General features: G+C 48.3%; 1 protein-coding gene across 4 annotated transcripts; it reads right to left on the bottom strand.

The window, feature by feature from the left end:
* Positions 1–134: 134 nt before the first annotated feature.
* Positions 135–26,668, bottom strand: LOC122391875 (histone acetyltransferase KAT2A-like). 4 transcript variants are annotated; one of them, XM_043386185.1, is made up of 16 exons: positions 26,484–26,668; positions 9,687–9,999; positions 9,053–9,179; positions 8,417–8,562; positions 7,803–7,937; positions 7,429–7,559; positions 6,893–7,084; positions 6,602–6,696; positions 6,166–6,365; positions 5,586–5,791; positions 4,673–4,793; positions 4,204–4,303; positions 3,653–3,813; positions 2,421–2,529; positions 1,565–1,771; positions 135–1,271 (listed from the first exon to the last, which is right to left on the bottom strand). In XM_043386185.1, exons 2-16 carry the CDS (start codon positions 9,849–9,851, stop codon positions 1,078–1,080), a joined length of 2,289 nt encoding a protein of 762 aa, XP_043242120.1. In that variant the 5' UTR covers positions 9,852–9,999; positions 26,484–26,668; the 3' UTR covers positions 135–1,077. The 4 variants fall into 4 exon arrangements, with proteins under 4 accessions (XP_043242120.1, XP_043242122.1, XP_043242121.1 ...); XM_043386187.1 differs by having other exon boundaries at positions 6,166–6,341; XM_043386186.1 differs by lacking the exon at positions 26,484–26,668 and adding an exon at positions 21,028–21,065.
* Positions 26,669–27,918: the final 1,250 nt, after the last annotated feature.

The following is a 27,918-nucleotide window of genomic DNA, read 5'->3' as shown; positions in this document are numbered from 1 at the left end:
GCAGTAGAGACAAGATGCATGTTTGTGAACGGATAAGTCCGACGGCTAGCTCGCATACGCTCCGCACCAGACTACGGGACTTTGCACTGAAATGCCGCAAAAGCAACACAAGCACTCGGCACAAACACGTATTGTCTGTCGTTTGACACAAAAATGCCACAATGTATTACGTGCTAGGCAAAATAAGACATTTCTTACAAACGAGATCGGTCACACAGCGTACTAAATTACATAACTAATTATATACATTGATGACATTGGCATTGGTGATAAAGTGGGAAAGTTTCGATGAATTGAGGATGAAACTTGTTAGATGCTAACAATAGAAGTCAGTTCTACAATGGTAGCATGATGAGCTGAGGACGCACCGGGTGATACTGCTGTTTTCTCGGCAAAATAAACACTGAACCGTCTCGGCTAAAGATGGCGCCTGTTGGCAGTAATGAGATGCCGGGCCAGCTCAGCTTACATCGGCCTCTCGCTCTAAGAACGCAAACCCACGACCTGGGTTATATAGACAAAAAGAGACGGCACGCTCAAACGCTGCCGTCCGGTCCTATCCAACAAGCATGACCTAGCTGCAGGAAACTTACCGCAGTGACTCATTTGTGTACGCTAGCTTAGCATTACACAACGTTCTGTCGCGTTAGTGTGGTCGGTCGCCTGCAGAAGATAAAGGCATACGGTCTGTGTCTGAGCACACAGTCTGTTGGCCTGACCTCTCAGAACCGCCCACGCTATGACGTCACTCACAGACAGGACGTCCTGCCATGATGCCGCCCCATCAAGCCGTCAGAGCTCACAGCGGCCTGTGGACGTTTCCACGGCCGTCTGATCTGCGACGAGGCCTGCCATCCAAAGCGCAGTCGCGTATGACAACACTTGTCCGGCTTCTCTGTCGCGTCATCCGTGAACCCCCTCCCTTCCTCCCCCCCCCACGCACAAACATTCGAAAGCCAGCTGAAAGCACAGCTGGATATCCCAGCACAAGCCATACTGCCCGGCTGTCTATGATCGTCCTCCCCGACCCCCTGTACGTCCTCGTGCGGTCGGTCAGGCAGGGCTCACTTGTGCGGCTCACTTGTCGAGCAGTCCCGCGTCTTTGAGGCGGCTCTGGAAGTACTTTTCGAGCACGGTGCTGCACCGGTAGTATTCCGTGTCGGGATCGTTGTACATCCGGCAGTTTGTGAAGATGCGCGTCGCGTCGGCGATAAACAGCCGCTTGTGGCAGTAGTACTTGTTCTTCAGACGCTTTGACATCGTCTCCAGGTCTGCGGGGAAAAACGGACATTGGTCATACATTGAGCCCTAAATCAGCGCCGTAAGGAATTCGAATCGCGAGTACAGACCCATATTTTCATGCAAACGTAAACGTAAGGTAGATAAAGACTGACTCAGGCTCAACGGACATGTTCATAGACCACACAATTATGGTCGTCAGAAAAAGTACCATTTGATAAATCTTGCATCGTTTTGCAGAGCCAGACTCCACCTCACGCAAACCACTCTCCCTGAGCCCCGGTGTGCGTCCACCCCATCACCACGGCTGGGGCCGCCCACCTACCCATGGGGTACTTGATGAACTCGTAGTAGTCGGGCACGTCGTTAGGGTCCACCGGGCTGAGGAAGGGCCAGGCGGCGCTGTGCTGGCGCATGTTCTGCAGCAGGGTGCGCAGGGTGCCCTGCAGCAGCTCGGCGTTACCCAGCTCGTCCGAGTGGCGCGTCACGCGGGACGACTTGTCCGGAGACTTCCAGCCGGCCTCGCGGATACCTGGAGATGGGGGCGGGGGGAGGGCGTTAGTCGGGGACGCCGGTCCGGGGACGCCGTTAGTCGGGGACGCCGGAAGCAGAGTCACTCCAAGATCATGGATCAAGGGTGGTGAATGATAATGGTCGAGGCGCGGTATCATGGTCCGGCCGGCAGTCCTGGTGTCGAAATGGTGGCAGTCGAGGCGACTCAGAATTATAAACGACAGAAACTAATATTGTGTGTTTGCAGCCTGCATACTACATTGCATGAGTAAGGGCGATTGTGTAATCTCCCGACTGTTCTCGACTTTGTGTGCGGCAGATCCGGCGCGAGGGTGGGGAGTGAACGCACCAGGGGGAGGGTTGTTTGGCGAGCGATACTTTGGCCGAAAGGCAGCAAACCAGTCGGACTGGTTACGTTGAGCTGGTCCACACAGAGTTGTAGTTATTAGCGTCAGAAGGATGCATTGGTTGGCCGAGGGAAGATGGCTCAAACACAAACGCGGAATAGAACAATGATAGACGGCAGCGCGGCGGGCTAGTGAGCTTAGAGTGACGCTGAAGGCTAAAACAAAACGTTTGCCGTCTCTAAGCGTTCAATCGTATGCGCAACCTCTCAACCAGTTCTGCGGACGGCCGGGTGGACGCCGGACGAGTGGCGTAGAACGCACCTGGGATGCAGTCGATCGGGATGCCCTGCACGCCCTCTTTGAAGCAGCTCAGGCCCGGGTGGACCTTCCGGATGGACGCCTGGCGAGCCTCGATCAGACGCTTGATGATCTGAAAAACGTTGACGAATGATTTGGTACAATGTCAACTAAACACCATGAGTGAGCGAAGAACAAACAGTGAATAAATAGTACCTGGCAGATCCCACAACGTGTTCCCGAGGTGTCTGTCATGTCAAATAGTATATGAAAAAGAATGTTACTTCCCATCCATCACGTTAAAAAACGACGAAATTCCGAGCGGATATTCATATTCAGTATCTATTTGATACTATTTTTGAAGCACGTTGCGTTTAGATCCAGCCACGCATTCGCCAGCGTTAAAGGGACCCTCCCACCTTCAAAAAAGTTAATGAATTGACATGAAAGTGATGTCGCTCGGTTCAGAAAGAGCGAAAACGAATATCTACCAAATTTCATGGAAAAATATTCACCGGTTTTCAAGATATTAGACTTTTACTTTTTACTTTTTGGAATCTCCGCTATATCCTAGCGACTTTATTTGAAAGTGCGGCATTTGTTGCGCGCAAAGCAGCATATACCACCGCGTGCTACCAAACGTTTTAGTAAAAGATTTAAAAATCGTTAGATCTCCGCTGACGTCACAAATTCTAAGGGGGCATACCAACGCATTAGCCCCTTAGAATCCGAAAACTGCAAGTTTGAAATTCCATATCTCCGAATTATAGCATTTTTCGATGTTGTGAGTGCCCAGACCGGTATTTTCAGGCCATGGCCACCAATTTGGCTATCTCAACTCAAAACTAATGTTAAGGTGGGATGGTCACTTTAAGGTATTTTTAACATGATAGCGCAGCATACCTTACATTGAGTAACATTCACTGTGCATATGGCAGCGTCATAGCAAACAGATGGTGACATGATGATGAATTGTACGTTCACATGTTCAATGATTCGAGAAAATGCCAGAAGCTTGTAGGCATGACTAACAATCTCTAGTCATCATGAGTCACAGTGATCACTGATAACAAATAGAGCATCACAGTAGTTCAGACTAACCACTCAAGCTTGTGTAAACAAATATAACAGGCGAATCGTACCACCCGCTGTTTTAAAACCATTTAGATAAGTCAAGTCGCCAAATCAGTTGCACCATTCACAAACCACACGACAGGCACCTCCCAACGTGATTGTCTGCCAGTCCGCGTACAAACCTCCTTTTGTTTTCTGATGACCGAGCTGAACTCCCTGTAGATGATCCTGGGAGAGAGCTCGCAGCCCATCAGCGTGGCGCCCTCGTAGTCCTTGATGTAGCCCAGGTACTTCTTGCGGCTCAGCTTGATCTCCTTGCTGAAGCCCTGCTTCTTGAAGTAGCCTGCGGGATTGACAAGGACTGTCGGTGAAGATGCCGCTACATGCTTCAGCTGGATGGCCGTCACTGCCACTCTGTTCACGGACAGACCCCATATAGCGGTGGCGACATCTACTTAACTGCTCTCCTACATGCACCATGCATCTGGTTGAGAACGTACGATTGTTTGCGAGATTACACTTGTCAATGGAGCTTTTCTATACATGAATGTTTGTCGATGGCTGAGTTTGCCTTACAGTATCAGCGTGTGAAAGTATGCGCCGGCCACAACCGTTCGTTCCGGGACAGCCCCACCCAGCCCGTGCCCTGGTCAGTGCGTGAACGGACCCCTGCCGGTCCCGTGACATCCCGTATAGTCTCGCTAATTCTCCAGTCTCCACACCGGACACTCACCGACGGCGAACTCGTCAGCGAACGTGAGGAAGTGGTGGACGCCGTGCCGGATGTGGTAGTCCTTGAGGTGGTTCATCAGGTGCGTGCCGTACCCCTTCACCTGCGAGGACGGGGCAGCGTGGGGCGGTCAGAGGTCAGTCATGGGAGGCACGCGGATAGCCACGCGCCGGCAGACGATTGAAAATCCAAAGTATGTCCGAATAGCGTGTGACTGCTCAGTGCTCACACACCATACCGAATAATGTCATGGCATCTCATTAATATAATATCAAAGGTACAATCGCCGAAAACTAAAAACAATGAACACTTGCATGTAGCGAAAATATGCAAAGTTCCATCCAAATGTTGTAAATTTATCAGCTATGACGGATTCCTATAGTCTATTCCCCGCTCACACACTCCACTTCCTATGCACGTCTGTCAGCACCAAATATGTTCCTCACCCCGGGCGCAGGTCACCCGACCGCACCTGTTCGTTGCTGGTGACGGCGCAGAAGACGATCTCTGTGAACCCCTGGCTGGGGAACAGTCGGAAGCAGATGCCGCCGATCGGACGGTTGTTCTTCACCAGCGCCAGGGTGCGGTGCTTACTGCCGACACGGACAAAATGGAGACACTGTGTTAGAAGGACGGCGAGGATACAGATATTCCGGCACTGACAAACGAGGGGTGACTCATACTCACAGAGGCAGACACTGCACGTGTGACGTACACACATCTGTATCTACAGGGTGATTTTTTATACAGGGCAAAAAGTAAAGAGCAATGGCGTTACCAGAAAACACATCAACTGACAGCTCAAATGTATATCATTGTAATAAGCACATTCTGACATTTCATTTGCACACACAAACTTGGAGTTTGAGCTCCGTTTAGGCTTACAGAACGTGCTCGAAGTTAGCACAGTGTTAATGCACGCAAGCCTGGAGTAATTGGCGATTTTGGGGAAAACATTTTGTTGTGCGCCATTTTCACGGAGCTTCACAACAGAATGAGTCCCAAGAAGTTCCTAAAAGGTCCTGAAAACAAAATGACAAACAATTTCCTTTCACATGGATATACTTTTTTCGCGTTTGTTTTATGTTTTGCTATCTCTAGGCTTAAAAACTTTTTGCCCTGCAAAAAAATCACCCAGTATGTAGAAAGAGACATTTGAGGGAGCCACCGGCACAAGCCGAGTCGGCTAGGTTTCTACAGCTCATAAGGATTCATTCCGTGCTTTTATGGCTGATAACCATCCGACCTATGGTTGGATTTGGGGCCATTTGCTTCAAATCCTCTCCTCCTTCCCTAGATCCGTGCCAATGTTCAGAACAGTGCTAATGTCCAGAACCGAGCAGTTTACGCCGTTTGTCAACTCAGAAGCACCACTCAGTACTCACGGGTCGAACACGAGTCGGGTGATGTACTCCTTGGGCATCCGGGGCAGCTGGTGGGAAAACACGTTCTGCAGGCCCACCAGCCACAGCATGGTCGTCTTGCTGACCTTCTGACTGAGCGAGTTGCCCACCACGTGGAAGCTGATGTGGCCCGCCCGCTCCTCCGCCTTGGCTGCCTCGTCGCGGGCGGCGTTCTCCAAGAACAGAGACTGCAGGACGAGGTAAGGGTGTCTAAGATCCGTTTGGGAAGGCCTGGCATGTTGCGGGGCGGGTCGCTGAGAGATGAGACGACTGAAGTGAGAGGGAGCGGTATAATTATGCCTGTCTCACTGGAGACCCTGAAGTGGGACTCAGTTGAGCTGATCGTTGAGTGAGTGGTGAGTGAGTGGTAAAAACCAATGTGAGAATTCACATGAGTGGCTATGGAGCAGGTCATTTGAGGCTGTAGGGGTATGAGCTGCGCGCCACGTCACTGACAGTTTGAGTGGAGTGGCAATTTATCAAACTTCAAACAAAGGATGGATCGCCCGCCAGAGGGCCGGACTCTCCCCACCCCGCTAGAGCGTCCCGGCACCGGACCCACCTCCTGTCCGACGGAGCGCCGGCTCGGGTCCTCGATGGCCTCCAGGATCTGCTGCACCTGCTCCTCGGACACATCATCCTCGGGCCGGGGTCGTTTGGCGGCCCGGTCCGGCTCGTCGGCGGCAGCACGCTTCTCGGGCCGCCGGCGACCGGCCGTGTCCTCCGCCGCCGCCGGACCTGGGGACGGCTCCGACTTCACCTCTGGGAGCACGAGGACAGGAAATCGGCGTCAGGGGGACGGCAGACGGAGACTGAACCAGTTGGCTGCAGTGCAACAGTAGAAGCACAGCTACAGAGGTGATTCATGTATTTATATCCTTAGAATATATCAACAATGTCGTTAATATAGAATAGAAATTTGGCATAATCGTCAATACACACAACTCACACAAGATTACCGGGAGAACACAAAGAGGTTGATCAAGACATTTAGTTACCTATGGGTTTCTGCGGCTGAGTCGGTGGCTTGAAGTCGACATCGAAAATGGTCGTCGAGTTGCCGTACACCTCCTCTTCCAGTAATGACAGGAATCTGATGAAAATAGTGAACATGTGAATCACAAGAACATCGTGAGCATCAAGAAGTACGCCTGGTAACAACTACTGCAAGATCAGCCATAAAACATGCTGAGCCGAGCTGACAGCAAAATATGTCCGATATACGCCTAAGAAACTCATGGCGCTTCGTCAACGAAGCAGGCTCCCCTCCATCCCTCCCCACCACCGACCTGGGCATGTGTGCCAGTATGAGGAGCCTCTTATCCTTGGCCATTTTCTCCCTGTCGAGGTCGATCTTCTGCAGTAGCCGGGCGCTGACAGTTCGCAGCAGCAGCCGGAGAACGGACCGGCCGAACACTGCCGCCGGGTCCCAGTGCACCATCGAGGTGCAGATCGTGGGCACGTGGCAGTAGCACATCCACCTGCGGGATGGGTCACAACACCGGTCACAATCTGCACGCGTAAGCATCCCACACGTTGTGTGTACGTGGCAGAGGCTCATCCACATGTGGGAATGGGTCACAACGCCGGTCACAATCAGCAAGTGCCACGAACAGATAGCGCATATGGATAGCGTCAAGCTCATGTCTGAATGTAGCCAGACATTAATCCTTGGAAACCTAGACCACACATACAATGATCAAGTGATTCATAGTGCAATCCCCTCGTACAAATGAGCGGCTTTTTTGCCACAGGGTAAACGTACCGACTTCATTCCCGGCTTCGTGTGGCCATGGGACCAGTCGGTGGAACCGGTGGGACTGACCTGGTGAAGTGCACCTTGTACAGGGTGCTCTCCTTGAGCTGGGCGCCTACGTGCACGCTGGGAGTCTCCCATCGCCAGTGGTTCAGGTAGTGCAGAAACGCCTTGGCCAGGTCGAAGTTCAGCTGCTGCTCCTGGTGATAAAGATAGGGAGCCATCAGACTCGGACCACGGTTAGCTGATTGTGCATATAACGTTATGCACCAGTTGGCAGCGACTCACCAGCAAGCAAGCAAAACACAAGACGGATCACCGTCCTGAGAACTTACGAAACTCAGCACAATTATCGCTCAATGTCCATACGGTGAAGCCAATGTGGGCGGTCGCCGGCACTGACTGTCCGACGACGCTTGGTGCGCCTTGCATCTCGCACGCACCTTTGGATTGGAGCTGAACTTGGCGAGCACGAAGTTGGAGACGGCCTTGGCGATGGTGGGCGTCTCGAAGGGCGGTCGTCCGAGCGGGCCCTCGATAACCGGCTCAGTCATCTGCAGGATACTCTTGCGCAGCAGCTGAGCATGGGCACGGGAGAGATGGTTAGAGAGCAGGCAACCAAACGTTTAGTCGGGGATGGTCAGATACAAACGTTGGTTCGAGATAATAAGACAAGTTACAGCGTTCCATCCGGACTCCGGGAGGCGAAAGGCGGGGTCAGACACCAGTCTAACAGCGGACACTGGACTGTCAAAGAGCGCTAAGAGACAACACCATAACCATTGCCAGACAGCAGCTGGTAGGCAGATGTGGGAACAGTTGCCAGAAAGATGCATGCCAGGGGGTCAGACAACAGTAATGCGGTCAGTTGAAGGACAATAGAAAGGCTTTGGTCCGACGGTCGTAAGAATGGTCGAACGACCGTTAACAGGGAGGCAACACAAAGGTTACACAGCGTCCATGAGGAGCATATTATGTATCCACACGTTTCTATGCTATCAAAGTGATGCCAACAGCATACTGAGCACACGTCATCAGCAGCCAGTAAATTATTTACCTTGAACAGATAGAAGTGCACTTGTTTGGTGTCTGTGTCTTCCTCCTTCTGGACCAGGAAGAAGAGGCTCTCGACGTCCAGTGACATGCTGAGCAGGTGGTTCAGCTGCTCGTCCCCCTTCTTCTCCAGCTCAGACATGTGCGTACCTGCGGCAGAGAGCAGCGTCTGAATCATGCGTCCTGAGAGGCAGCAGCGTGGCGTACCTCAGACACACTAGACAGTAATTGTGTTTCGTCTCAATACAGTGTCTACCTTAAACACAATTTTGCGAACGCCAGGGACAAAGTCCAGTGTTGCTTATGCACAGTAGAGCTGCATCATCTAACGTGTCACTCAACGAGGGTAGAAAGGAGGGGAAAATGGACGGCGTGATACGGTCCCACCCAGGACAGCTGTTGAGGGGGAGGGGGAATGGGCGGTGCGACACGCACCTAGTGCAAGTTGAGAGGAGTGTGAACAGGAACGAGCGGAGCGACACCTACCCAGCGTGTGTAAGCGCGAGCAGCAGGAGGCGCGGCACCCCATCAAGGACAGAGTAGAGGGGAGGTAATGGACGGCGTAACACCCGCCGAAGGCATGAGTGCAGGAGAGCGGGACCGAGAATGTCAGGAAACGGGAGCTGCGGGGGACACTCACCCAGCGTGTGGGAGCACGAGCGGCAGGCGGCCGACGGCTGCAGCGTCGGCTCCACGCCATCCTTGGCCGGCGCCTGGCCGGACGCGCTCTTGAAGCCGTTACAGCTGCACTCAGAGCCATCTGTCGGCTGGAAGGGGCAAGCGGGAGCAAAATTAACAACTAAAAACGAAAAACGCATTAGCGGGGCCTGCTAGAACAGCAACAGAGTACCTAACTGACTAGTAGTAAGTGCACTTCTAAGTTCCAACATTCCTTTTAAGGTTATCGTTCTGCTTTTTACAAGCTAGAGTCCAATGCTTTTTCTACTTGGAGTGCATTTGTAAAGCAGAGTTGCTGGACAGCTCGTCGACTGTGTTCGACAACGCACAGTCAGCAAAGACAATCGATCATACCACGTCCACCGGGCACCGACACATCTAAAAATAGTCGCACAGCTCAAGTAAAGGCTCTCCAGCATAAACACAGCTCAGAGTGGCTGGCCATAGGCGACAGGGGGCTCAACCTATAGCCCAGTGGGAGAGGGATGGCACAAACTTCAGGCCTAAACTCTTACAGGGTTACCAAGCAGCCAAGAGTGGACAGCGACTGTGGATGGCTCGATGTGAAGCTCAGTAGCGGGGGGGGGGTGGCTCACCTTACACCCCGAGTAGATGGCGAGTTTCTCCAGTTTCCTGGCGCGCGGCAGGGAGGCCGCCTGCCGTTTGCGCTGCTGGATGACCTCAACCCGCTGGGCCAGGGTCAGCCGCTGGCCTGCCGAGCCGGCCGCGCCGCTGGCCGAACCCTCACCGCCGCTGGCCATCCTGCAGCCGATACCAGCCGTGGAGGCCGCCTGTGTTTTCTGTCTATTGCCAGGCTGGGTCGGCAGTAACTCAGAGTGGCGTGGTAGGTAGTGACTGGCAACTCTTCAATCTGTATGATATACCTAATCTTGTACTGTATGGTCTCACCTGTAACAAAATTCAGTCACTGTCACTGTTTATTGGAAATGTGCATTACACTCTGATAAACTCTATAGGTGGCAACAGAAAGTGCCACTGTCAATACAGGATCTTAGATACATATCTAATGTATGTTAATAAGGAATTGCCAGTCCAGTTGGGCAAACTAGATTTTTGAATCAAAATAGGTATGGAGGCATCAATAATTTGATTCTGGTAAGAGAAGCCATGACTATATATGGGCAATGGGCATGGAATCAATCTTATGATTCATTTTGGTACACTTTTAACTTCAAATGTATCATTACGGTTGAAAAAGGGCCCATGATGGTGAGATTTGTGTTTAAATAGGTAGAAAAATGTAGAAGGCACGTAAAAAGTGTCACCTCCAATCCAAACCAAGAAATTTTCACTTTGGCCTTGTAAATGGCAAAAAGACAGAGCCACTCTCCATCACGTCAAAGCTGTTTTGAGAATATCACAGTGTATGCTGTTTTTGTATCATGAATCTCATACATATCAATAGGTATTTGTTTAAAATAACAAATTTAAATTTTTAAGCCCTTACCTTTTGTTGTTATTATGCAATTATGTTTATTGTAAGGGTTTCACCTGTTACTTATGTTTTTGTATTCTTGACATTTAAAAAAATTGTTAATTACGGAGCGAGCGAAGCGAGCGGAGTCTCATACTGAATTAAGGGAAAATCCTGAGTAGGCCGGCCGGCCGGCCGTGGGAACGCTCTTCAAAAGCTAATATCTTAGGAACGGGACATCCGATTGACAAGCGGTCTTCTTTACTGAATGTCACTTGGACGTAAAAGTTATGTGGTGTGATGGCCACCATGCGTTCTTACCAACCACCGCACGTGGCGCGTGGTAAAGTTGGACATTTTTTAAGAACCCCCAAAATTGCAACCTCAAGAACGGCACAACGGTTGGGCCGATTGAATTGAAACTCGGTACACAGTTAGGTCTCCATCAGATAATTCATCTGCATGTGTTAAGGTTGGGGTGCTACAGCACGTGCGCACGTGCAGGGGGCGCTCCCAGATCTCGAGAACGGCTGGGCCGATTGCGCTCAAATTTGGTACACGGTTGGGGGCCAGTTAGTAGGGTGCCGTGCAAAAGTCAGTTTGGACCCCGCTTGCACGTGCGCACGTGCAGTGTGCCGCTTCCAGATCTCGAGAACGGCTAGGCCGATTGCGCTGAAATTTGGCACATCGCTAAAGACCGGTTAGTAGGGTGCAGTGCACAAGTTAGTTGGAGGTACCCCCTCGCAATTTCGCACGTGCAAGGCCCATCCTCTCGCTCGCTCCGTTGGTCGCCCAAAAGGCGTTTTACTGGTTGTTATCAAATGTAGTGAAGGTAAAGAGCAACAAGGCTATGGCATATGTTGTGGTGATGAGAATGCTACTAAATGCAAATGATAGCAAAATAAATGCTGTTTTCTTGGAAGCCATTGCTGCATATCTGTTTACATTACGTGTGACTCAAAAAATTGATTAGCCAGCTGATGGGGAATCAATATTATGATTATCTGTTCACAGTGAATCAATTCGTTGATTGCCTTTTGCTACCTATATAATTCAAACTGTTATGATAGGAGCAATATTATTTTGCTTAGTAGATAGTTCCCGCATTTCTGTTCAAGATCATATCAGTCGGGCGCACTGTGGTAATTCCGGTCCATTTATAGAAACGTTGCTTATATTTGGAAACGTTTCCAAATGTAGAAACGCTGCGTTCCATAAATGGAAACGCTCAGAAGCACCGATCATTCCGGACGATTTATTTTAAAGCAAGATGCGTTATATAACTTTCTAGATGGTGGAATGCCATCTAGTGGCAACAAGAAAGCACTCAGGTGAAAATGACACGTCAATTTCGCCAAAACTTAAAACATCTATTTAGCCCAAATTAGCCAATATTCTGCCAAAAATCAGCCCAAATCAGGTTCTGGATGTCATATTTGAAGGGAAACCTTAACCTTCCAGGCGGTGGGGGGGGGGCATTTTTTTGCCCCCCCCCCCCTTTGGTTTTTTCGATATATCTCGAGAACCGCTGCGCCGATCGTCACCAAACTTTCAGTACCCTCCCGGGAGCAGCTAGCGCACATGGTGACCAAAAATTTTTCCAAAGGCTATGATAGGTTGGCCGCTAATGACGTCAGAGTGACGTCATTTTTGCCATTTTTGACCCAAAAAAAGGTTTCGCGGGAAGAGCTGTCAGGCCTACAGCTTTAGAGATACAGAAAAATGTTTCTAACATAAAAGGTGTGGAATTGAAAGGGCTACAAAACTGCTATTTCGGTTTTTCGAATTTTTTGGATTTTGACCCCCAAAAATAAAAAAATAGATTTTTTGAATATAATAGCCAAAAAATCCAAAAAGTTTTTTGAATTTCGAAAAAAACGGAATATATGTGATAGCCCCTATCGCCTTCTATCTACATACCAAATTTGAGATCGATACCTCTTTTTTTGGCCAAGTTATAGCGAAAAAAACTGTTCAAAATTGATGACGTCAAATTTTCAAACTCAATTTTTAGCAATTCTAGACCTCGTAGCGCAAAACAAAGAGCACCATTAGACTCCCCGTGACGAGCTGCATCGAATCGATACCCATTTTATGCAAAAATATCAACTTTGAAATTTGACCTTTTTTGACCTGACCTTGACCTGACCTCCACCAGAAAGTGACCTAAACCGTACCTGATGGTCTTATAACCAACACCATTGAGTTGGAAATGAAAAACTGGCCATAAAACATGCATCGCGTAACCTTAGTAAAGTTGGGCTCATGTGGTGACCCCTGGTGACCTTTGGTGACCTGACCTGTAACCTGACCTGGTATGACCAGTGACCTCTAATAGCAACATATGTACTAGACAACTGACGCCTTGTCGCTGATTTTCGACAAAATGCGTTTTACTCGGTGTTATAGCGCTTTCCCTAGAAGCCCCGTGAACGGTGAAACATTTTATCTTTGACCTGACCTGTGACGTCATCGGTGACCCCGAGGTCAATGAAATTTGGTTTCCCTCGACAAATTTGACAGGGCTATCGAACGCCGTTTGAATTTTCCGGATCCGTCCAGTAGTTTCGGAGATACGGGGGGGGGCAAAAAAGTGCCCCCCCCCACCGCGCGGAAGGTGGCTAGTAGGCCCACCGCCTGCCGGGTTAATGGAAGTTTTTCTCTTATTCACAATTTCTTCTACATTTTACACAAACCGGAAATCAAATCGTCGTCATTACCATGGCCCACCATGGATTTCTTCGGACCTCCTTGCGATTATAAACTCAAATGTTGGCTTGTCACTGGTCATGGTGGTAACCGTTTTGTGCGAAATTTCGCCAGAGCTTGCGAAGATCGTCAAACAGGTGAGCGTGCACCTACCGTTTCCAAATATAGAAATGCAGCGTTTCCATATTTGGAACAAGCGTTTCTATATATGGAACATTGTTTCCAAATATAGAAACATTTTTATATATGGAACGGAATTACCACAGTGTGCCCGACTGATATAAAAATCAACAAGATCATATATGATAAGAAATGGTCTGCATTTATGACCAAATATGGTCATAAAGAATCAATCTTTTGATGCCTCCATATTTTGATTCCAAAGAATACGAGTATGGTATCTCTTTACCCTTACTACTACCCATTCACATTCCATTTCCATGACGGTGCATGAGCGTCACTTTGCGAAATTAATTAGGACTCTTATGTCAAATTAGAGGATACAAAAACATTCTTATCATGCAGCATCATAAGGCTTTTGTTGAAATCCCAAAAATGTTGGCTGTTATTGGCTGTTAGTTATGGAGTAGTAAAGTGAAAGTAGGTAATCTTGATTGGGCCCTACCTACCGAGGCGGCTAGCCTAGCATGACCGCAGGCTTTTAAAAACGAGTTGAAAATACTACAACGTTCAAAGTAAATGCAAAGCTACTAACAAATGATGTAAAACTTACTTATTCACTAATTGTAATGAGATTTCCATAATCGATTAAAAAAAAAACGGAAAACCGCGACACCGCGCGCCCAAGGCCCTACCGCGCGCCGTGCTGCGGGCGACGCGGCATTCAGCAGAATGGATTCCCAAGAAAAATATAATGTTCAGAGACTCACGTCAGTAAAGTCGTTCGCTCTCTTTCATGAATGAAATTTCGCAAAAATATAAATGAAACCATACATAAGCAGCTGACAGCGTAAAATGAACGTAACTGTTGCGCTAGATTTGTCAAAAATATTGCTGCCATATCAAGCATATCAAACGCTCAGAATCCGTCACTAATTTCTAAAAGGACTAAATTATCACCTGATATGTTCTACTGAGCACCAACCCGAAACATTTATTTCAATATTTCTGTAAAAAAGTAAAAGGATAAAATTGTTACACATCAAAGGACTGTTTAGCTATCAACTAGTGGGAAGCGCATTGCGGATTTTGTCCCCCTTCCTTAGGTATTCTTTGGAAATGGGACGTGTAACTGTACATAGATATGTAGGTAGGAAACTATCAAAGAAGAGGCACACAAGGCCGGTTTCAGTGTGGCAAAGCGTCATTCGATTCATTTCGTCGTGAACAGGCGAGGCGGGGCCTTTTTCATAACGCAGACGACGATGGTGGGGGGGGGATACGACCAGGCACGTGCCCTCAGGGGCGTAGGATCCTATACAGTTGGGGGCGCTTCAGCCCCCCCAACTGGCTGGTCAGCCCCCCCAACTTGCCAGTCAGCCCCCCCCCAACATTTGCTAAAAGTGTTGTAAATTTTGTGATTTGGAGCTGTGTTTTGATAAATGCTCTTGCAAATTTTCTCGGCGCTCCACGCCTCCGATTCTTACACCAATCAATAGGTAATCTTATTGATCGTTTCAGGTGAGTTTAAATAAAAATGACGGTTTTCTTATCCAAAACGTGTCTGTTTGGGCCCTCTATGATGAAAAGCGATGCACATTAGGATGATGCACCTTTTTTATTCTGAATCGACATTCCTTTTTCAATTGTTTGCCGTTTTCCCATAGTGAATCGCTCAACTGTGCACAGCATGGCGGTTAAAAATGTGTCGCAACTCATATTTCCTATTTGCGCCTGACATGGTCGCAAATAGCTTAAGAAGGGAAAGAAAGGGGAAAAGAGAGAAATGAAAATGAGGTGTTGCTGAAGTTTGCAATGTGTGGCAGGGAATGCCAAATGTCGTCACCGACTGCAGGGGTGCCGAATTTAGCGCGGACCTCGAATATCATACGAGATAGCCCGCAAAATTTGGGTTTCCGCCTTCGTTTCGCCTTCGGTGCATCACGTGATCAGTTTTCAGTGGCGGATCCAGGGGGGGGCAAAATGGGCATTTGCCCCCCCCCCCCAAACGGCATGATTTTAACATTAGGGGAGAGCGGGGAGAGTTGTATCATGTCCAAGTTGTATCAGGGCGAATTGTGCCAAACTTATCCAATGGATGGCGCTCGCGACACAACCAGCCGACGAGGTTTTCCGGGCGCCATCTTTCCCTGTTCTGTCTTGTGGCTGAGTGGACGCGTCTCGAGGTGAGAGCCGATTTTATGTTTTTTTAATGTCATTCTAAAAAAATAAGTTGTAAGAAAATGTGTGTTCTGGGCATTTAGATGTGCACGAATTTGAAAGATCTCCATAGCGGTGGTGAGGGTAGGTTCTAAGGCTGCGTGAGTGAAAACGGATTTCTCCAGCTGTCCGCTGTTTTTTAGCACGAGGATGTTTTTTCCAAGATGGCGGCTAGGTACATGTTGTATCAGAGCCGGGTGGGGTATGTTGTAACATGTATGTATGTATGTATGTATGGGTATGTTGCTTTTGATCGCGAAAGCTAAGCCCTGGCTCGCGTTTGCAGGTAGCTAGTCAATGCTCGTTCCATTTCGGCACAATGTGTTGGCTTCTTTGCTCTTAACGGGCCACTTTTGCGTCTAGTCTGTTGATGTTTTGTTCGGATTGCATTGACCTAAGTTTGGTCTAATAAAGTGAAGCCTTTGAGCATACCTATACATTGTATTAACCCCATTTAATGTTGTTGTTATGTTCAAAACCAGTAGCAAGCACACTCCCTGAAACGTGAAATAGTGATACAAATTACCCCACCATGTGATACAACTCACCCAAGCCATGGGGCAAGTTGTATCAAAAACGTTGTTCTATTCGGGAGACAGTAGAAGAAAAACTGGTAGAGGTAGCGGAAAAGTTACTTTGCACAAAAAAGCAGAAGAATCAAGGAAGGGGATGGTATGTAAATAATGAGTTTATCACGGATAGTTACGAGGTTATGGGTCTCGGAGTAAAAACTGATACAACCCACCCCACTCTCCCCTACGCCTATGGACGATGCATGGAAAGAATCGATAAATTTTTATGGTTTGCCCCCCCCCCCCCAAACCTCTGAGCTGGATCCGCCTCTGTCAGTTTTTACTTACGCAAAATGTGTTGGATAGACGTTCCTGTTCGAGTGATTGAGTGCTTTGCGTTTAGGTTACCTTTTTGAGATCATATTTCATCTTTTCAGGCGTCGCATTTTTTGCCATTTTTTATATGGGGAAACCCATAGACTTATTAGCGACCCTCCCCAGTCGCTAATCGGGAAGAGTTCCCTATTAGCGTTTTTTGCAATGGTTTGCCAGAATGCTCACTACAAATAAGTTAGTGAATATTGGGGCAGAAAATGACTATATTTTAATAGAAAAAATGAACGATCTCTCCGAAAATCAAGCCAGTAATACAGTGGCACCCACAGAGCGTGAGCAACGACGGTTCAAATTAAGGGGGTCGCTAATTAGGCACCTTACCCTATCAACTTCTGGGTTTTTAAGTCGGTCGATACGCCCCCCCCCCCCCCCCAGTAAGAAATCCGTGGCGACGCACTTGTATAGGTGAATTTAACTAAAACTACTGAGCCGAGTGACTTATAACGATAAAGCTTCATCTTCGAAACGACGAAATCAATCTATCAAAATGCCTTTTGATCTCGACATACTCACTCCCCCTCCCCCGGTCGTCAGAATTCATCCATTAGACCCGGCATGTCGGCCAACCTGTAACCCCCTCCCCCCCACACACACACAAAACGTTCGCCTAGATGCTCCCTTGCCCTCTGTAGAGGAGGCTCCCTGTAGAGAGGAGGCCCCCCGGGATCCTCCGCCCAGGGGCGTAGCCAAGGGGGGCCATAGGGGCCATGCCCCCCCCCCCCTGGAGCCCAAAAGGGCCCCCATCGCGGTGTCATAAGTAGGTACGGTAAGGGGCACAATAAAAGTAACGTAAGGGCCCCTCGGGGGCCCCCTCCAAAAAATAGTGGGTGAAATCCGATGACTTTTTGGATTTTGAGGGGGTTTACCTTGGGCCCCTGTAAGCTTGGCCCCCTCCTGGAGGAAATCCTGGCTACGCCCCTGCCTCCGCCCCCCCCCGGCCAAATCCTAGGTACGTGCCTGCAATTGTTTCTTGCATTTTGGGAGTATTCGTGTGGCTACACGACCTACAACTTAAAAAATAAAATTATGCTTCCAATGATATACAGAATGCGGGGGTTTTGCGAAATACTACAACAGAAATTGTTCTGTGCTTTACCGATCACGATCGCCTACTTTGTCGATACCGCTATCGTGGCCCTAGAAGTAGTCGAGGTGGTCCCTGAAACAGCCAAAAGGGAGCCATTAAACAGTCTACAATCTTAAGGTACACAAAAACTTGATTCTTCCGAAATGAAGTGGGTGATTGGTGAAAAATGAGTACCTAGATTTTAGGAAAGTGAGGGTCCCTCTAAGGAGCCCCTTAAACAGTTTGCCAAACTAGGGGATAGGAATATCAATACTGAATCAATCAATAAATTGAATCTCTCATCAGCCTTAACACGCGCCCCGTTGGGGTCTGCCGAGCAACGCGCCCTGCTGGGGGGGGGGGGGCAATTTGCCCCCCCCCCCCCAAGATCTCGAGAACCACGGAACATAGCGACAAGCAGCAAACGGCGTTGGATAGCCCCAACAGGGAACTACCTTGTGACCCAATTTCATTGACCTAGGTCAAACCGATGACGTCACAGGTTAGGTCAAATGTAGAATTTTCACCGTTTACAGGCATTTCAAGAAATGCGTTGTAAAATTGAGTAAAGTGCTTTTCATTGAAAATCATCGATGGAGTAATGTTTGTCAAACACATATTTTGCTATTTAAGGTCACTGATACCAGGTCAGGTCACAGAGGTAAGGTCACTGAGGGTCACAATATGAAAATATCATGTGATGCATGTTTTATGGTCCATTTTATATGCCAAATGTGATTTTGTGGGTCAGTCAGCCTTTGGGGTCAGTTTAGATTATGTTCTGGTCAAGGTCAGGTCAAGTTCAGGTCAAGGTCAGATCAAGGTCAGGTCAAATAAGGTCAAATTTCAAAGTTGATATTTTTGCATAAAATGGGTATCTATTCCATGCAGCTCGTCACGGGAGCTCAATGGTGGTCCTTTTTTGCGCTTCGTGCTCTAGAATTGCCAAAAATTGAGTTAAAAAATTTGACGTCATCAATTTTGAACGTTTTTTTTTTTTTCGCTATAACTTGGCCAAAAAAAAAGAGGTATTGATCTTAAAATTGGGAAGAGCGCAGGGACTATCATATATATTCCGTTTTTTCGAAATCCAAAAAACTTTTGGGATTTTTGCGTTTTTCTAAAAAATCAACTTTTTGAATTTTAGGGGTCAAAATTTCAAAACTTTAAAATCCGAGATTGCAGTTTTGTAGCGCCGTTTTTTTCTCTACATGACTATATAAAGAACTTTGAAATTGCTTAGTAACTGTAGCTTTTGTGACCGTTTCAAGATTTCATGTTTTTTGCTCATTTTTGCTCGAACATGACCTCAGTTTGACCTCAATAACCCCTGACCTATAAGGTGACCTAAGACTTGAAATTTTGTGTGAAGGTGTCAAATTGATGCCCGGTAAGGTACTGAAAATTTGGCGCAGCGCCGCCGTTTTCTTGCTATTCAGGAAAAAACACAGGGGGGGCAAATTGCCCCCCCCCCAGCGGGGCGAGGGTTAAGTATAAGAAGAGCATACATATACCGTTTAGTGGCATCACTTTGCATTTAAAAAGAGCGGGAACATACACTGCATAAATGTGGACATGTGGTTGTAAAACGTTGAGCCGGAATATAAATACCTTCGCCTTATTTTATAAGCCTGAACTGATCCAGGGGGAGAGATTAAGTCATATCACTCAAGTCATAGACCCGCTTTTCACCACCACGGTCCATGCTCCCCCCCCCCGGTCAACACCTTTTCCACTGCTGATTTTTCCCTTTCCCCCCCCCCCCGGGCAGCACCTTTCGTCGCCGCCCCCACCGGCGTCCGTGGTTCAGCCCCCCCCCCCCAACCTATTTTGCGATCCTACACCCCTGCGTGCCCTGGCCCCTGGGTCTCGTTTCATAAAGCGAGTCCGTAACCTACGGCGGTTTTTGGTCTATTGTATTGCAAGTGCGTGTGAAGCGATAACGTTAGCTTGAATCGTTGAATTTATTTATATTGCAAGCAAGAATAGAAGGGAGAATGGTAAACAAATTTATCGCTTCACAAATCACATGCACTTGCAATACAAGACCAAAAACCTGCGTAAGTTACGGACTCGCTTTATGAAACAAGGCCCAGGATTTCGCTCAGGGAGGGGCGACAGCCGAGAAGGGCCCGGGGGTCAGCTCATAGGGGCCCCGGGCCCCACAGCGACTGCCTACCCTGGTGTAAAAAATAAATAGAAAATGTCGAAAAAAGCAGTAGGTACCTAAATTTACGATAAGATTCGGCAGATTGTAAATGAAAATGCATTGTCTTGCGTTTGTCGACCTTGGTCAAATGTTTGCAGTTAACTTCAGTTGAAGATCGTTTTTTGCAATTCACTTCCTTTGCAAGCTCGTTAACCCACGCCATGCTGGGTGCAGGGGGGGGGGGCGTTTTCACGCTCTCTCCTCAGGTTTTTCGTCAATATGTCAAAAATGGCGGGGCTGTGACATGGGACGTTTAAGGTCAGGTCACCAGGTCACGTCAACTGTCAAGTGACCTTACCTCAGAAAAAGTTCAAAGGCTTGCTTTAGCTACACCTTGAAACTTTACTCGATTGATATGAGAGTACCTAGCAGTAGCCAAAAACGGAACCGTACCTTGGGACCTTGGAGCACTTGACCTGCCTGACCTCAGAGGCTACCGGTGACCTAGGACCTTCAAATCGGGTATCAATCTCTGCGTCTCGTAACGGCGCATACGCTCGTTTTTCCGCGATGCGCTAGCTCCACCAGGGGTGAAATGGCGAGGGGGTCGTACCCGTCCCCCCCCCTCGGCCGGCGCGTAGTTATGTAGAAAACCAATAGGTCCGGCGAGGGTTTAGAAAGACGATTGCTGAATCAAGCGTTTTTTGTTGATTAATTTCACAGTTGCAGCTAGAGTTGCAAAGTTTTCCCTATGGGCTGCTACCGGCACCGCCCCGCCCCACAAAATTTTTCTGGGATACCGGCATGCTACCACGCCCCAAGCAAAAACACCGCCAAATTACCGGCATACTAAAAAACCTGCATTCTTGATTCTGGCTTACCCCTACATGAGATGCCACATTTTGGCAACCAAAACTCGCAGCCTGATTTTGGCTGAGTTGGCCCCACAAATACCACAATTTTGAAACTCAATTCCAGTTTACAGCTGTTAAAATATCACCTGTAATCAAAGAGGTATTGCCTACAAAATGCCTACACACATTCATCAAAAATTAAAAAAGCAAGGTCAAAAAGAACTTGAATTACTGAAATGTGTTCCTGAAGACTGCACAGTGAGCAGCAATCACATTTACCACAAGCGTTCTTATTTTCCACATTGCCCTAAAATGAAATATAGCTAGTCATAAATCACAATATAAAAAAAAACTACAGATTTGGCCATGTTCCTAACTGAGGAAGCGAGATCAACATCTGCTTTTTCCTATCCGCCATGGCTTGTTGGCTCGTGAGTAAGATACGAATCATGTAAAAATATGTGTTAATAACTCACTTGTCCTGAGAAGTCACCAATTAATATGTATAAAAACGATATAATATCCTCTCCCATCTCAAACGCGGGAACAAACACAAGGTTATAAAGGATCGAAACAGATGCGCCATAACACAGTTTTTAACTAGCTGATTAAAACACTGCAAAAAAAGTTTTAGGACTGCAAACTACTGCCTCGTGAATGATTTTTTTGGATAAAAATCATCCAACACGATATAAAAATCCAATAAAATCAACACTGTGAGTGTTATTCACTACAAGAAAATCCACTTCTCTTGAGTAATTCAACCAAAAGGGCATATGAATAAATATTACGTCATCAGCTTACATCCTTTTTTTAGGGGACGGAGGATCTTTAAAGTCAATCCTTGGTTGCTTGATCAGCTGATCATATTGCGCCACTTTGTATTCATTTGGTCTGCATGTTGTGTTTTCTTGTAAAGATAAGACAAAATGCCAGTTTAATTCATTTTTATTTCATTTTGGGACCGAAGTTAGGCTCAGGGCTTCCTAATACCTGCCTTTTCAGCTGGATTTTCAGTGTCAAATTCTTTGTAGAGTATCTCAGACCACATCTCAGGACTCAAGGCCACAAACAATGTGTTTTGTGTTGTTTTGATTCTGCCTTTTGCCTAGGGAATGTTGCCATTAACATTAATTTATTTTATTGTATTATACCTATTACCTACCATTAGACTTACTAATTGGTTGTGCTTTTGCAACATGAATGAGTATTCTTCCTTTGATAGACCACAGTAGATTCTTGACAATTCTTATTAGAGTCAAACCTGTGAAATGCTGAGGTTCATGTGTACAATTACCCTTAGCAATGGAACTTCTACCACAAAATGTATTTTGCAGTGGCTAAGATTGCTGTTATTACAATTCAATAGCCTTTTAGTGTCCAAAGTTTGAATCATATGCTGATATTTTTTTTTGGTGCAAAATCAAAAATGCCGGCATGCTACCGGCAGGATATGCCAAATACCACGAAAAAACCTGCGGTAGTGAAAAATTACCGGCATGCCGGTAGTGCGGTAGGGAAATTTTGCAACTCTAGTTGCAGCCGATACTAACGCACTATAGGTATGTACCGTGATTGCCTTTTCCGATATCTGCTCAAATATCTTCGTCCAGCCAATCCAAATGACAGTGTTTCCTGGCACCAAGTAGGTAGGTACTGATCTTACAATTCCAAAGTTCCGCAGCTCGGGACGCTAAACAGTGCAATGGAACGATCCGTCAACAACATCAGCGTCGAAGGTGCGTCTTGCCTATTATACCATACCTGCCTATTCCCAACAACCCCGGTCGTTGGCTGGTAGTTCGCAGAGTTCGTTTCCTGTTTTCCGGCGGAGGCGTTCTCCCGGTTCGGCTGCATCCCCGGCTGACAGGTGACGGTGCGGAGGTAACGCTGTCCGGCAGCCCACAGCAAAAAGCCGCCGGCCCTCGGCGGACCAAGGCTGGCCACGCCGATAAGGCCGCCGCTCGGCCGGCCAATCGCCGCCATCTTTCATACACGCCGCAGACAAAAAGCGCCCGCCCTCCGACGACCGGTTGCACGGCGTCAGGAACCGGCTGTCGGCGCCGGCCCAGCCGCCGCGCGCCGACCGACGGGCCGGCCCACCTGCGGGGCCGCTCCGGCCTCCCACAGATGGCGCCTATGCCGGCCGAGCGCTGCGCATATCGGGAGAGATGAAACGGACAGAACTCGCTCAAAATAGCGCAACTTTCTTTGATAAGAAGACGTGCAATATCTGGGAAATAGACGGGAACGTCGCATATGAGGCCTTACGCAAAGTTGCGAGGTGTCAGGTGGCTCAGCCCGCCTTCAACCAATCGAAAAGAATGACAGCCTACACAATAAATTTCATCTCGGCTTTTTCATTTCAGTGTCTTAAACCCATCACCTCCTTTTGCAAAACCGCTGTAACGGCAGTACCTATCTAACCTTTGATTAACTTTTCCGACTCTGAACAAAATTACAGTCACTTTTCGAAGCCTGTGCGAAAATATCAAAACAGTGAAAAGTTCACGAAACTGTGAGTCCGTGACTGCGTCTGGCCGCGATGGCTGATGAGTGGCCGCCTTCCGTGACCGCCGTGCAGAAGAGTCTTAGCTGCGCGGCGCACTCAGCGACCTGCAGGTCCGCCACTCGCGGTGCGCTGCACGCTCCTCAGCCGCCGCAGAATGCGATAAGCCCGCGTGTGTTCCAGCTTTGAAGAAGTCCGCGCCGCGCGGATGGACCAGCAGCGCCGCCAGACTCGCTGTCCTTGAGGGGTCTTTGGCCGATGCTGCTCCCCCGGCACTTCCAGCACAGCTCCACGCGAAGACAGGCGAAAAAATGGCATTACCGGTTGCGATGGCACAATGTTGCGGTTCAGGTTTCCCCTGACGATGCTGCAGTGACCAGGAATGAGGCTATCAAATGGTGAGGTCGGCCGGTACACATGCCTTTGCATCAAAAGACGCTAGAACATCGTTACGTCAATTTGGGAAAAACGCTTGACGCAGTCGGCATTTCACTGATACGGAAGACGTTGGTCATGTGCGTCAAGTTTCATAGGTATGAGACACTTATGAAAGTCCGGGCCGAGTCAAAATCGTGGAGATGACGCCGGTCGTCTGTCTCAACGTCAGGCCGATGCAGGAGACCTGGTTGTTGCAGTCTGCTCTGTCACGGTGCCGCAGCAGCCAGCGGCCGTCATATACCATAATGCCGGTGAAGTTGCCGTGTTTTCCTCATTGATGAGGATGGTTTTATGACAGTAAACGTGCTACTCGTGACCGTAACAACACTGTTTAGTGGGAATCAGATAATTGTCAATGCTTTGAAAAAGCACGTAGCTAGCTGATTACCACAGCTTGTGGAATGAAAAGAAACAACACATTATAACGGGCAAAGGCAAGTGAAATTGATTGAGGCGTATGTGACGACAAAGTAGGTACCCACCCATTCAATATCTACCTATATAGTTGTTCCCCTGGTCTTTCGCAGGAAAACTGACTTGTAAAGAGCGCGCCTTGGATTTACCCAGCTTCAGCCAGTCATGTGCCGTGCTATGAAGTGCGATATTTACTCATTGAAATGTGAAAGGGTTACCTACAATGGAGAACGATGACATGTAGTATTGTAACTTTATCATGTTTTATCAGAAAACATATATCAACAAAATGTTTTATCAGAAATAATATAAAGATGCTCTAAAATATACCTACTGTAGGCATGAATCGCAAGCATAATAAATAATAACTATGCATATCATGTGATAAACATATAGTGCAAATTTATGTAGACTTCAGCCTTGTCCAAGCACAGCGAGAGAAAGTCCACCATTCATCGAGATCCAAGCGCTAATTTTCAGCATCCATGGTATTCCGCCTGCCCGCTCAGTCATCTCGATTATACGGACCTTCGATTGCCACGTCACACATTTGAAAAGAAACTTTTCATTTTCTTCATGTTTTCTAACGAATATATTGTGAGCCGAACACGGAACACCAGAGAAATAAGCGTTATTACAATTATCTCCGTTTCCTTTTCTTAGCTACAACAGTGGAAAGGTTCACTTGTTTTGCAGCACGTTTATTTTGCCGGGCGTGTTTCTGCAGTGTTATTTCGGACAGCGGCCGGCAGAGTCTGACTGTAGTCCACTGCAGTCGGCAGATTGGCGTGCGGATGATTCGCGAGGCCTGTTCGTGTACGGCCGGCTTCATAAGCCGCTTACCGACCCGTTTTACCGGTTTTGGCATTTTTCTGTCTCGGCGTTCTCGTGCGGCGGCGGCGGCGGCCGGGCGTCAAGAGGCGCTGCTCGCGCTGCAGCCCGTGCGTCCGGCCGGCTCAGAGTTCAGACTCCAGACTGGGAGTGCAGATGGGTTGAGCAATACTGTGCGATGTGCATTGATGAGTGATGATCCGATGAAGCCTCTCACGCAATACGCCGCTTTTACGAAGGATAATGAAAAGCAACAATGAAAAGTAACAATCTTTGAGTCGTTTGACACATTTGCCAATAAACATGGGTTTGAAACTCTAAACGAATTAACTCCGTTAGTGAGTACAATGCATTCTTTTCAGGCTCGTTTCTGTTTTGATTGTTGCTGACGAAAACAGTTACATTCCGTAAAAGTATTACCTATCTATCGTGCAGGCCGAACGGTTACCAGATGACATTCGCCTCGTGATCTCATTTATCCAGCATGCATCTCCCGCAGCCTGTCCAGTGTCCATCCCTCCCTATCGTGAGGCCCTCCTGATGAGACCGAGCCGTCACGACGACTCATTTAGTCGGTATACTTCTCTCACACTCCTCCGCGCACGGTTCGGCACGCGACACACAGCTGCCGATGGGGTTCGGCGCCGGTGGGAGAGGGCCGGCGCCCGTCACGACGCCCCGTGTCGCCTCATTACTCTGCCTCATTACGGGCCGTAATTGGTCCCCGGCGAGGTGCCACGCGCCGGGAAATGACGCCCGATCGCCACCACATGTGACGGATATTATAGGAAACTGTTGCACGAATGCCAGCACTAAATAAACACATACTCGCACGGCAGCCACCGGCCACGACAGCGAGATAGTCGAGAGATGCACGAGAACATGTCCTACCAGCCTCTCTTATTTATACAAAAGCAGTCAAAACAAGACAAAAAGGGATTAAAACACGAATCACTATGCTTCTGGAAAATTTCCCTATCGTGTCGCCGTAAATAAAAGTCGAAAAGTCGTAAGTTGTCAAAGTGTCAACATGCCGGAAAACAATGCAAACGCGGCCGGAGAAGCAGTGCCCAATTTCCTTGGTCAAAATTATAGACGGTCACGATACGCGTTGCTCCTCCTTTGTCATAACCTCTCAATTTTGTGTGACTATCAATCAGTCGAAACGTCAATTATCGGTAGAGACGCGCACTGTCGTATTACTTATCTAAAAGCGAACATGTCTTGTATACCTAAGCCAACATCACACACACTCTTTGCAGCCGGCTCTGCTTTCTAAGCCGCAGGCTGGTTAGCGCCGGCACAAAACCTGATGCGAAGCTTAGCCACAAAAGCAAGCATAATCTGTACTCTGCAGTTCATTATAATGATAAAGCTCGTCACATTTCATACTCGTTATGCAAGCTGCGCTATGCAGGTAGACCAGCGTTGTCGCGGTTATCCTGCAGAGAGATGTCTTGTGTGATCAAATGTTGTTGGTGGAATGGATAAGAAGGCAAAAACTTCCGACATAGGATGAGACCTACTACGTATAATAACTAAGGTAAAAAAGCTTAGCGAAGTGTTAAAAATCGTAACTATGATAAGCTCAATAGGACTAAAAAAATCACTGACAATTAATATGGTACCTAAGTTGTATCACCGTTTCAACGGAAATATTCCCCTTCCCATTTCTGCCATTTCTCAGTGAAACTCAGAAACGTCTGGCTGTAGAACGGCGATTATAACTAACGTACTTACCATGCAAGATTCCAGCTGTCTTCCGTGTCCGTCTTGATCTTTGATCCACTGCCTCCGTTTCTTCGTTCCATCAGGATGTGGCTGGCCCGATAACTAAGAAGTCCGCCGTGACTTCGCTTAGTAACGAAACAAGCTGGAAAAGCGACTGTGTCTCGTTCGGCCCTGTCATTTGACCGAGCGCCCTGCCCTACCTCCACCCCGGCCCGTACTGTGCCCCGCCCTCCGCTGACAGGTCACGCCGCGCCGGTGAGGTCACGACGCCCGGGGCTACGATCGCTGGGCGCTGGCTGCCGCCGGGCACAGCCGAGCGCCACTGCACTGGTCGGCTCAGGCTGTGAAGGTATCGCGGCACCACTCAGATGCAGAAAGAAAACAATATCTTTTCAAATGTGTATGCCAAAATGGCTGCCGTTCTCGCATTACAGGGTGGCGACGATAAATGAAGACAATATGTGCTCCACACAAAACATTAATTTTTTGGCAAAAGTCAGTACATTGGATGGAAGCTTGGAACTGGGGTGACTGATGGCGACCTGTCGAGCACACTTCACTCGATGAATCCCCCTCCGCGTCGATGACGGCCTCGATGCGCGGCCTGAACCGGGCTCAGGCCTTGGTCAGCATGGTCTTGTCCATCTTGACCATCATCTGCTTGATGGCTGACTTCAGAGAGTCAATATTGTTGTGTGGGTGTTTGTTAGTGTCCCTCTCGACTACGCCCCACACGTTTTAGTCGAGCGGGTTCAGGTCCGGGAAGTTTGGCGGCCAGAATTCGGGCGTGATGTGACTGTGCACGTTGCCGCTCATCCACTCCTGCGTCACCCTGGCCTTGTGGGCGGTTACAGAGTCTTGTTGGGACACATAGGGCCTTCCTCAGCCACTCGGTCGATCTAGGGTTTCACGACGTCACCGTCATCGACGGTGACGTCGACGTCGTGTCATCGTCGACGATGTGCTCGACTTTGGCAATGAAATCGTCGTCTCCGACGGCAGCAGATCGTCGAGGATGTTTCTTCCGCTTTGCCACAGACGGGACGTCGCCCACAGACTCATTCAAGCTCCGCTCGACTTTATAATCATGGCTTCTGTCGACCTTGAGGAAGTTGGCGACCTCGGAAGCCTCGCTGCCGGCGTGAAGCGCCACGATGACCGCGTGTCTTTTCATCTCTTCCGTTATCATCTTCAGCTGTAACGTTCCCTTTTGCTATGGACAACAATTTACATAAAGCATGGAACATGAATGCAAAAAAATATTGCTATGCACAAAACAGTTTCCTCGTAACACAGGTTTGACATTTGTGGTTATTTACCGGCGCCACCCTGTACTATTGCTGGCAGCGAAACGTCCAAAGGTATGAAATGCTGATCACCGTTGGACAAAAATGGCGTTCAGGTTGAAGTCAGCTCAGCGGCGGAGTTTCCTACACGGAGTTGT

This window comes from Amphibalanus amphitrite, unplaced genomic scaffold (genome assembly GCF_019059575.1).
Source record: "Amphibalanus amphitrite isolate SeventyFive unplaced genomic scaffold, NRLGWU_Aamphi_draft 000459F_arrow, whole genome shotgun sequence".
Classification (NCBI taxonomy): domain Eukaryota; kingdom Metazoa; phylum Arthropoda; class Thecostraca; order Balanomorpha; family Balanidae; genus Amphibalanus; species Amphibalanus amphitrite.
Note: the sequence above shows the minus strand (reverse complement) of the source record. Positions and strands in the feature narration are given on the sequence as shown.

What these genes read in the sequence shown, in the direction of transcription:
- LOC122391875 (XM_043386185.1), bottom strand. Translation starts at nt 9,851, where the DNA reads ATGGCCAGCGGCGGTGAGGGTTCGGCCAGCGGCGCGGCCGGCTCGGCA. An exon ending in TGCACTTCTATCTGTTCAAG is followed by an intron (nt 7,938 to 8,416) that starts GTAAATAATTTA and finishes GCCCATGCTCAG; the next exon opens with CTGCTGCGCAAGAGTATCCT. An exon ending in TCAGCCGCAGAAACCCATAG is followed by an intron (nt 6,366 to 6,601) that starts GTAACTAAATGT and finishes TCGTGCTCCCAG; the next exon opens with AGGTGAAGTCGGAGCCGTCC.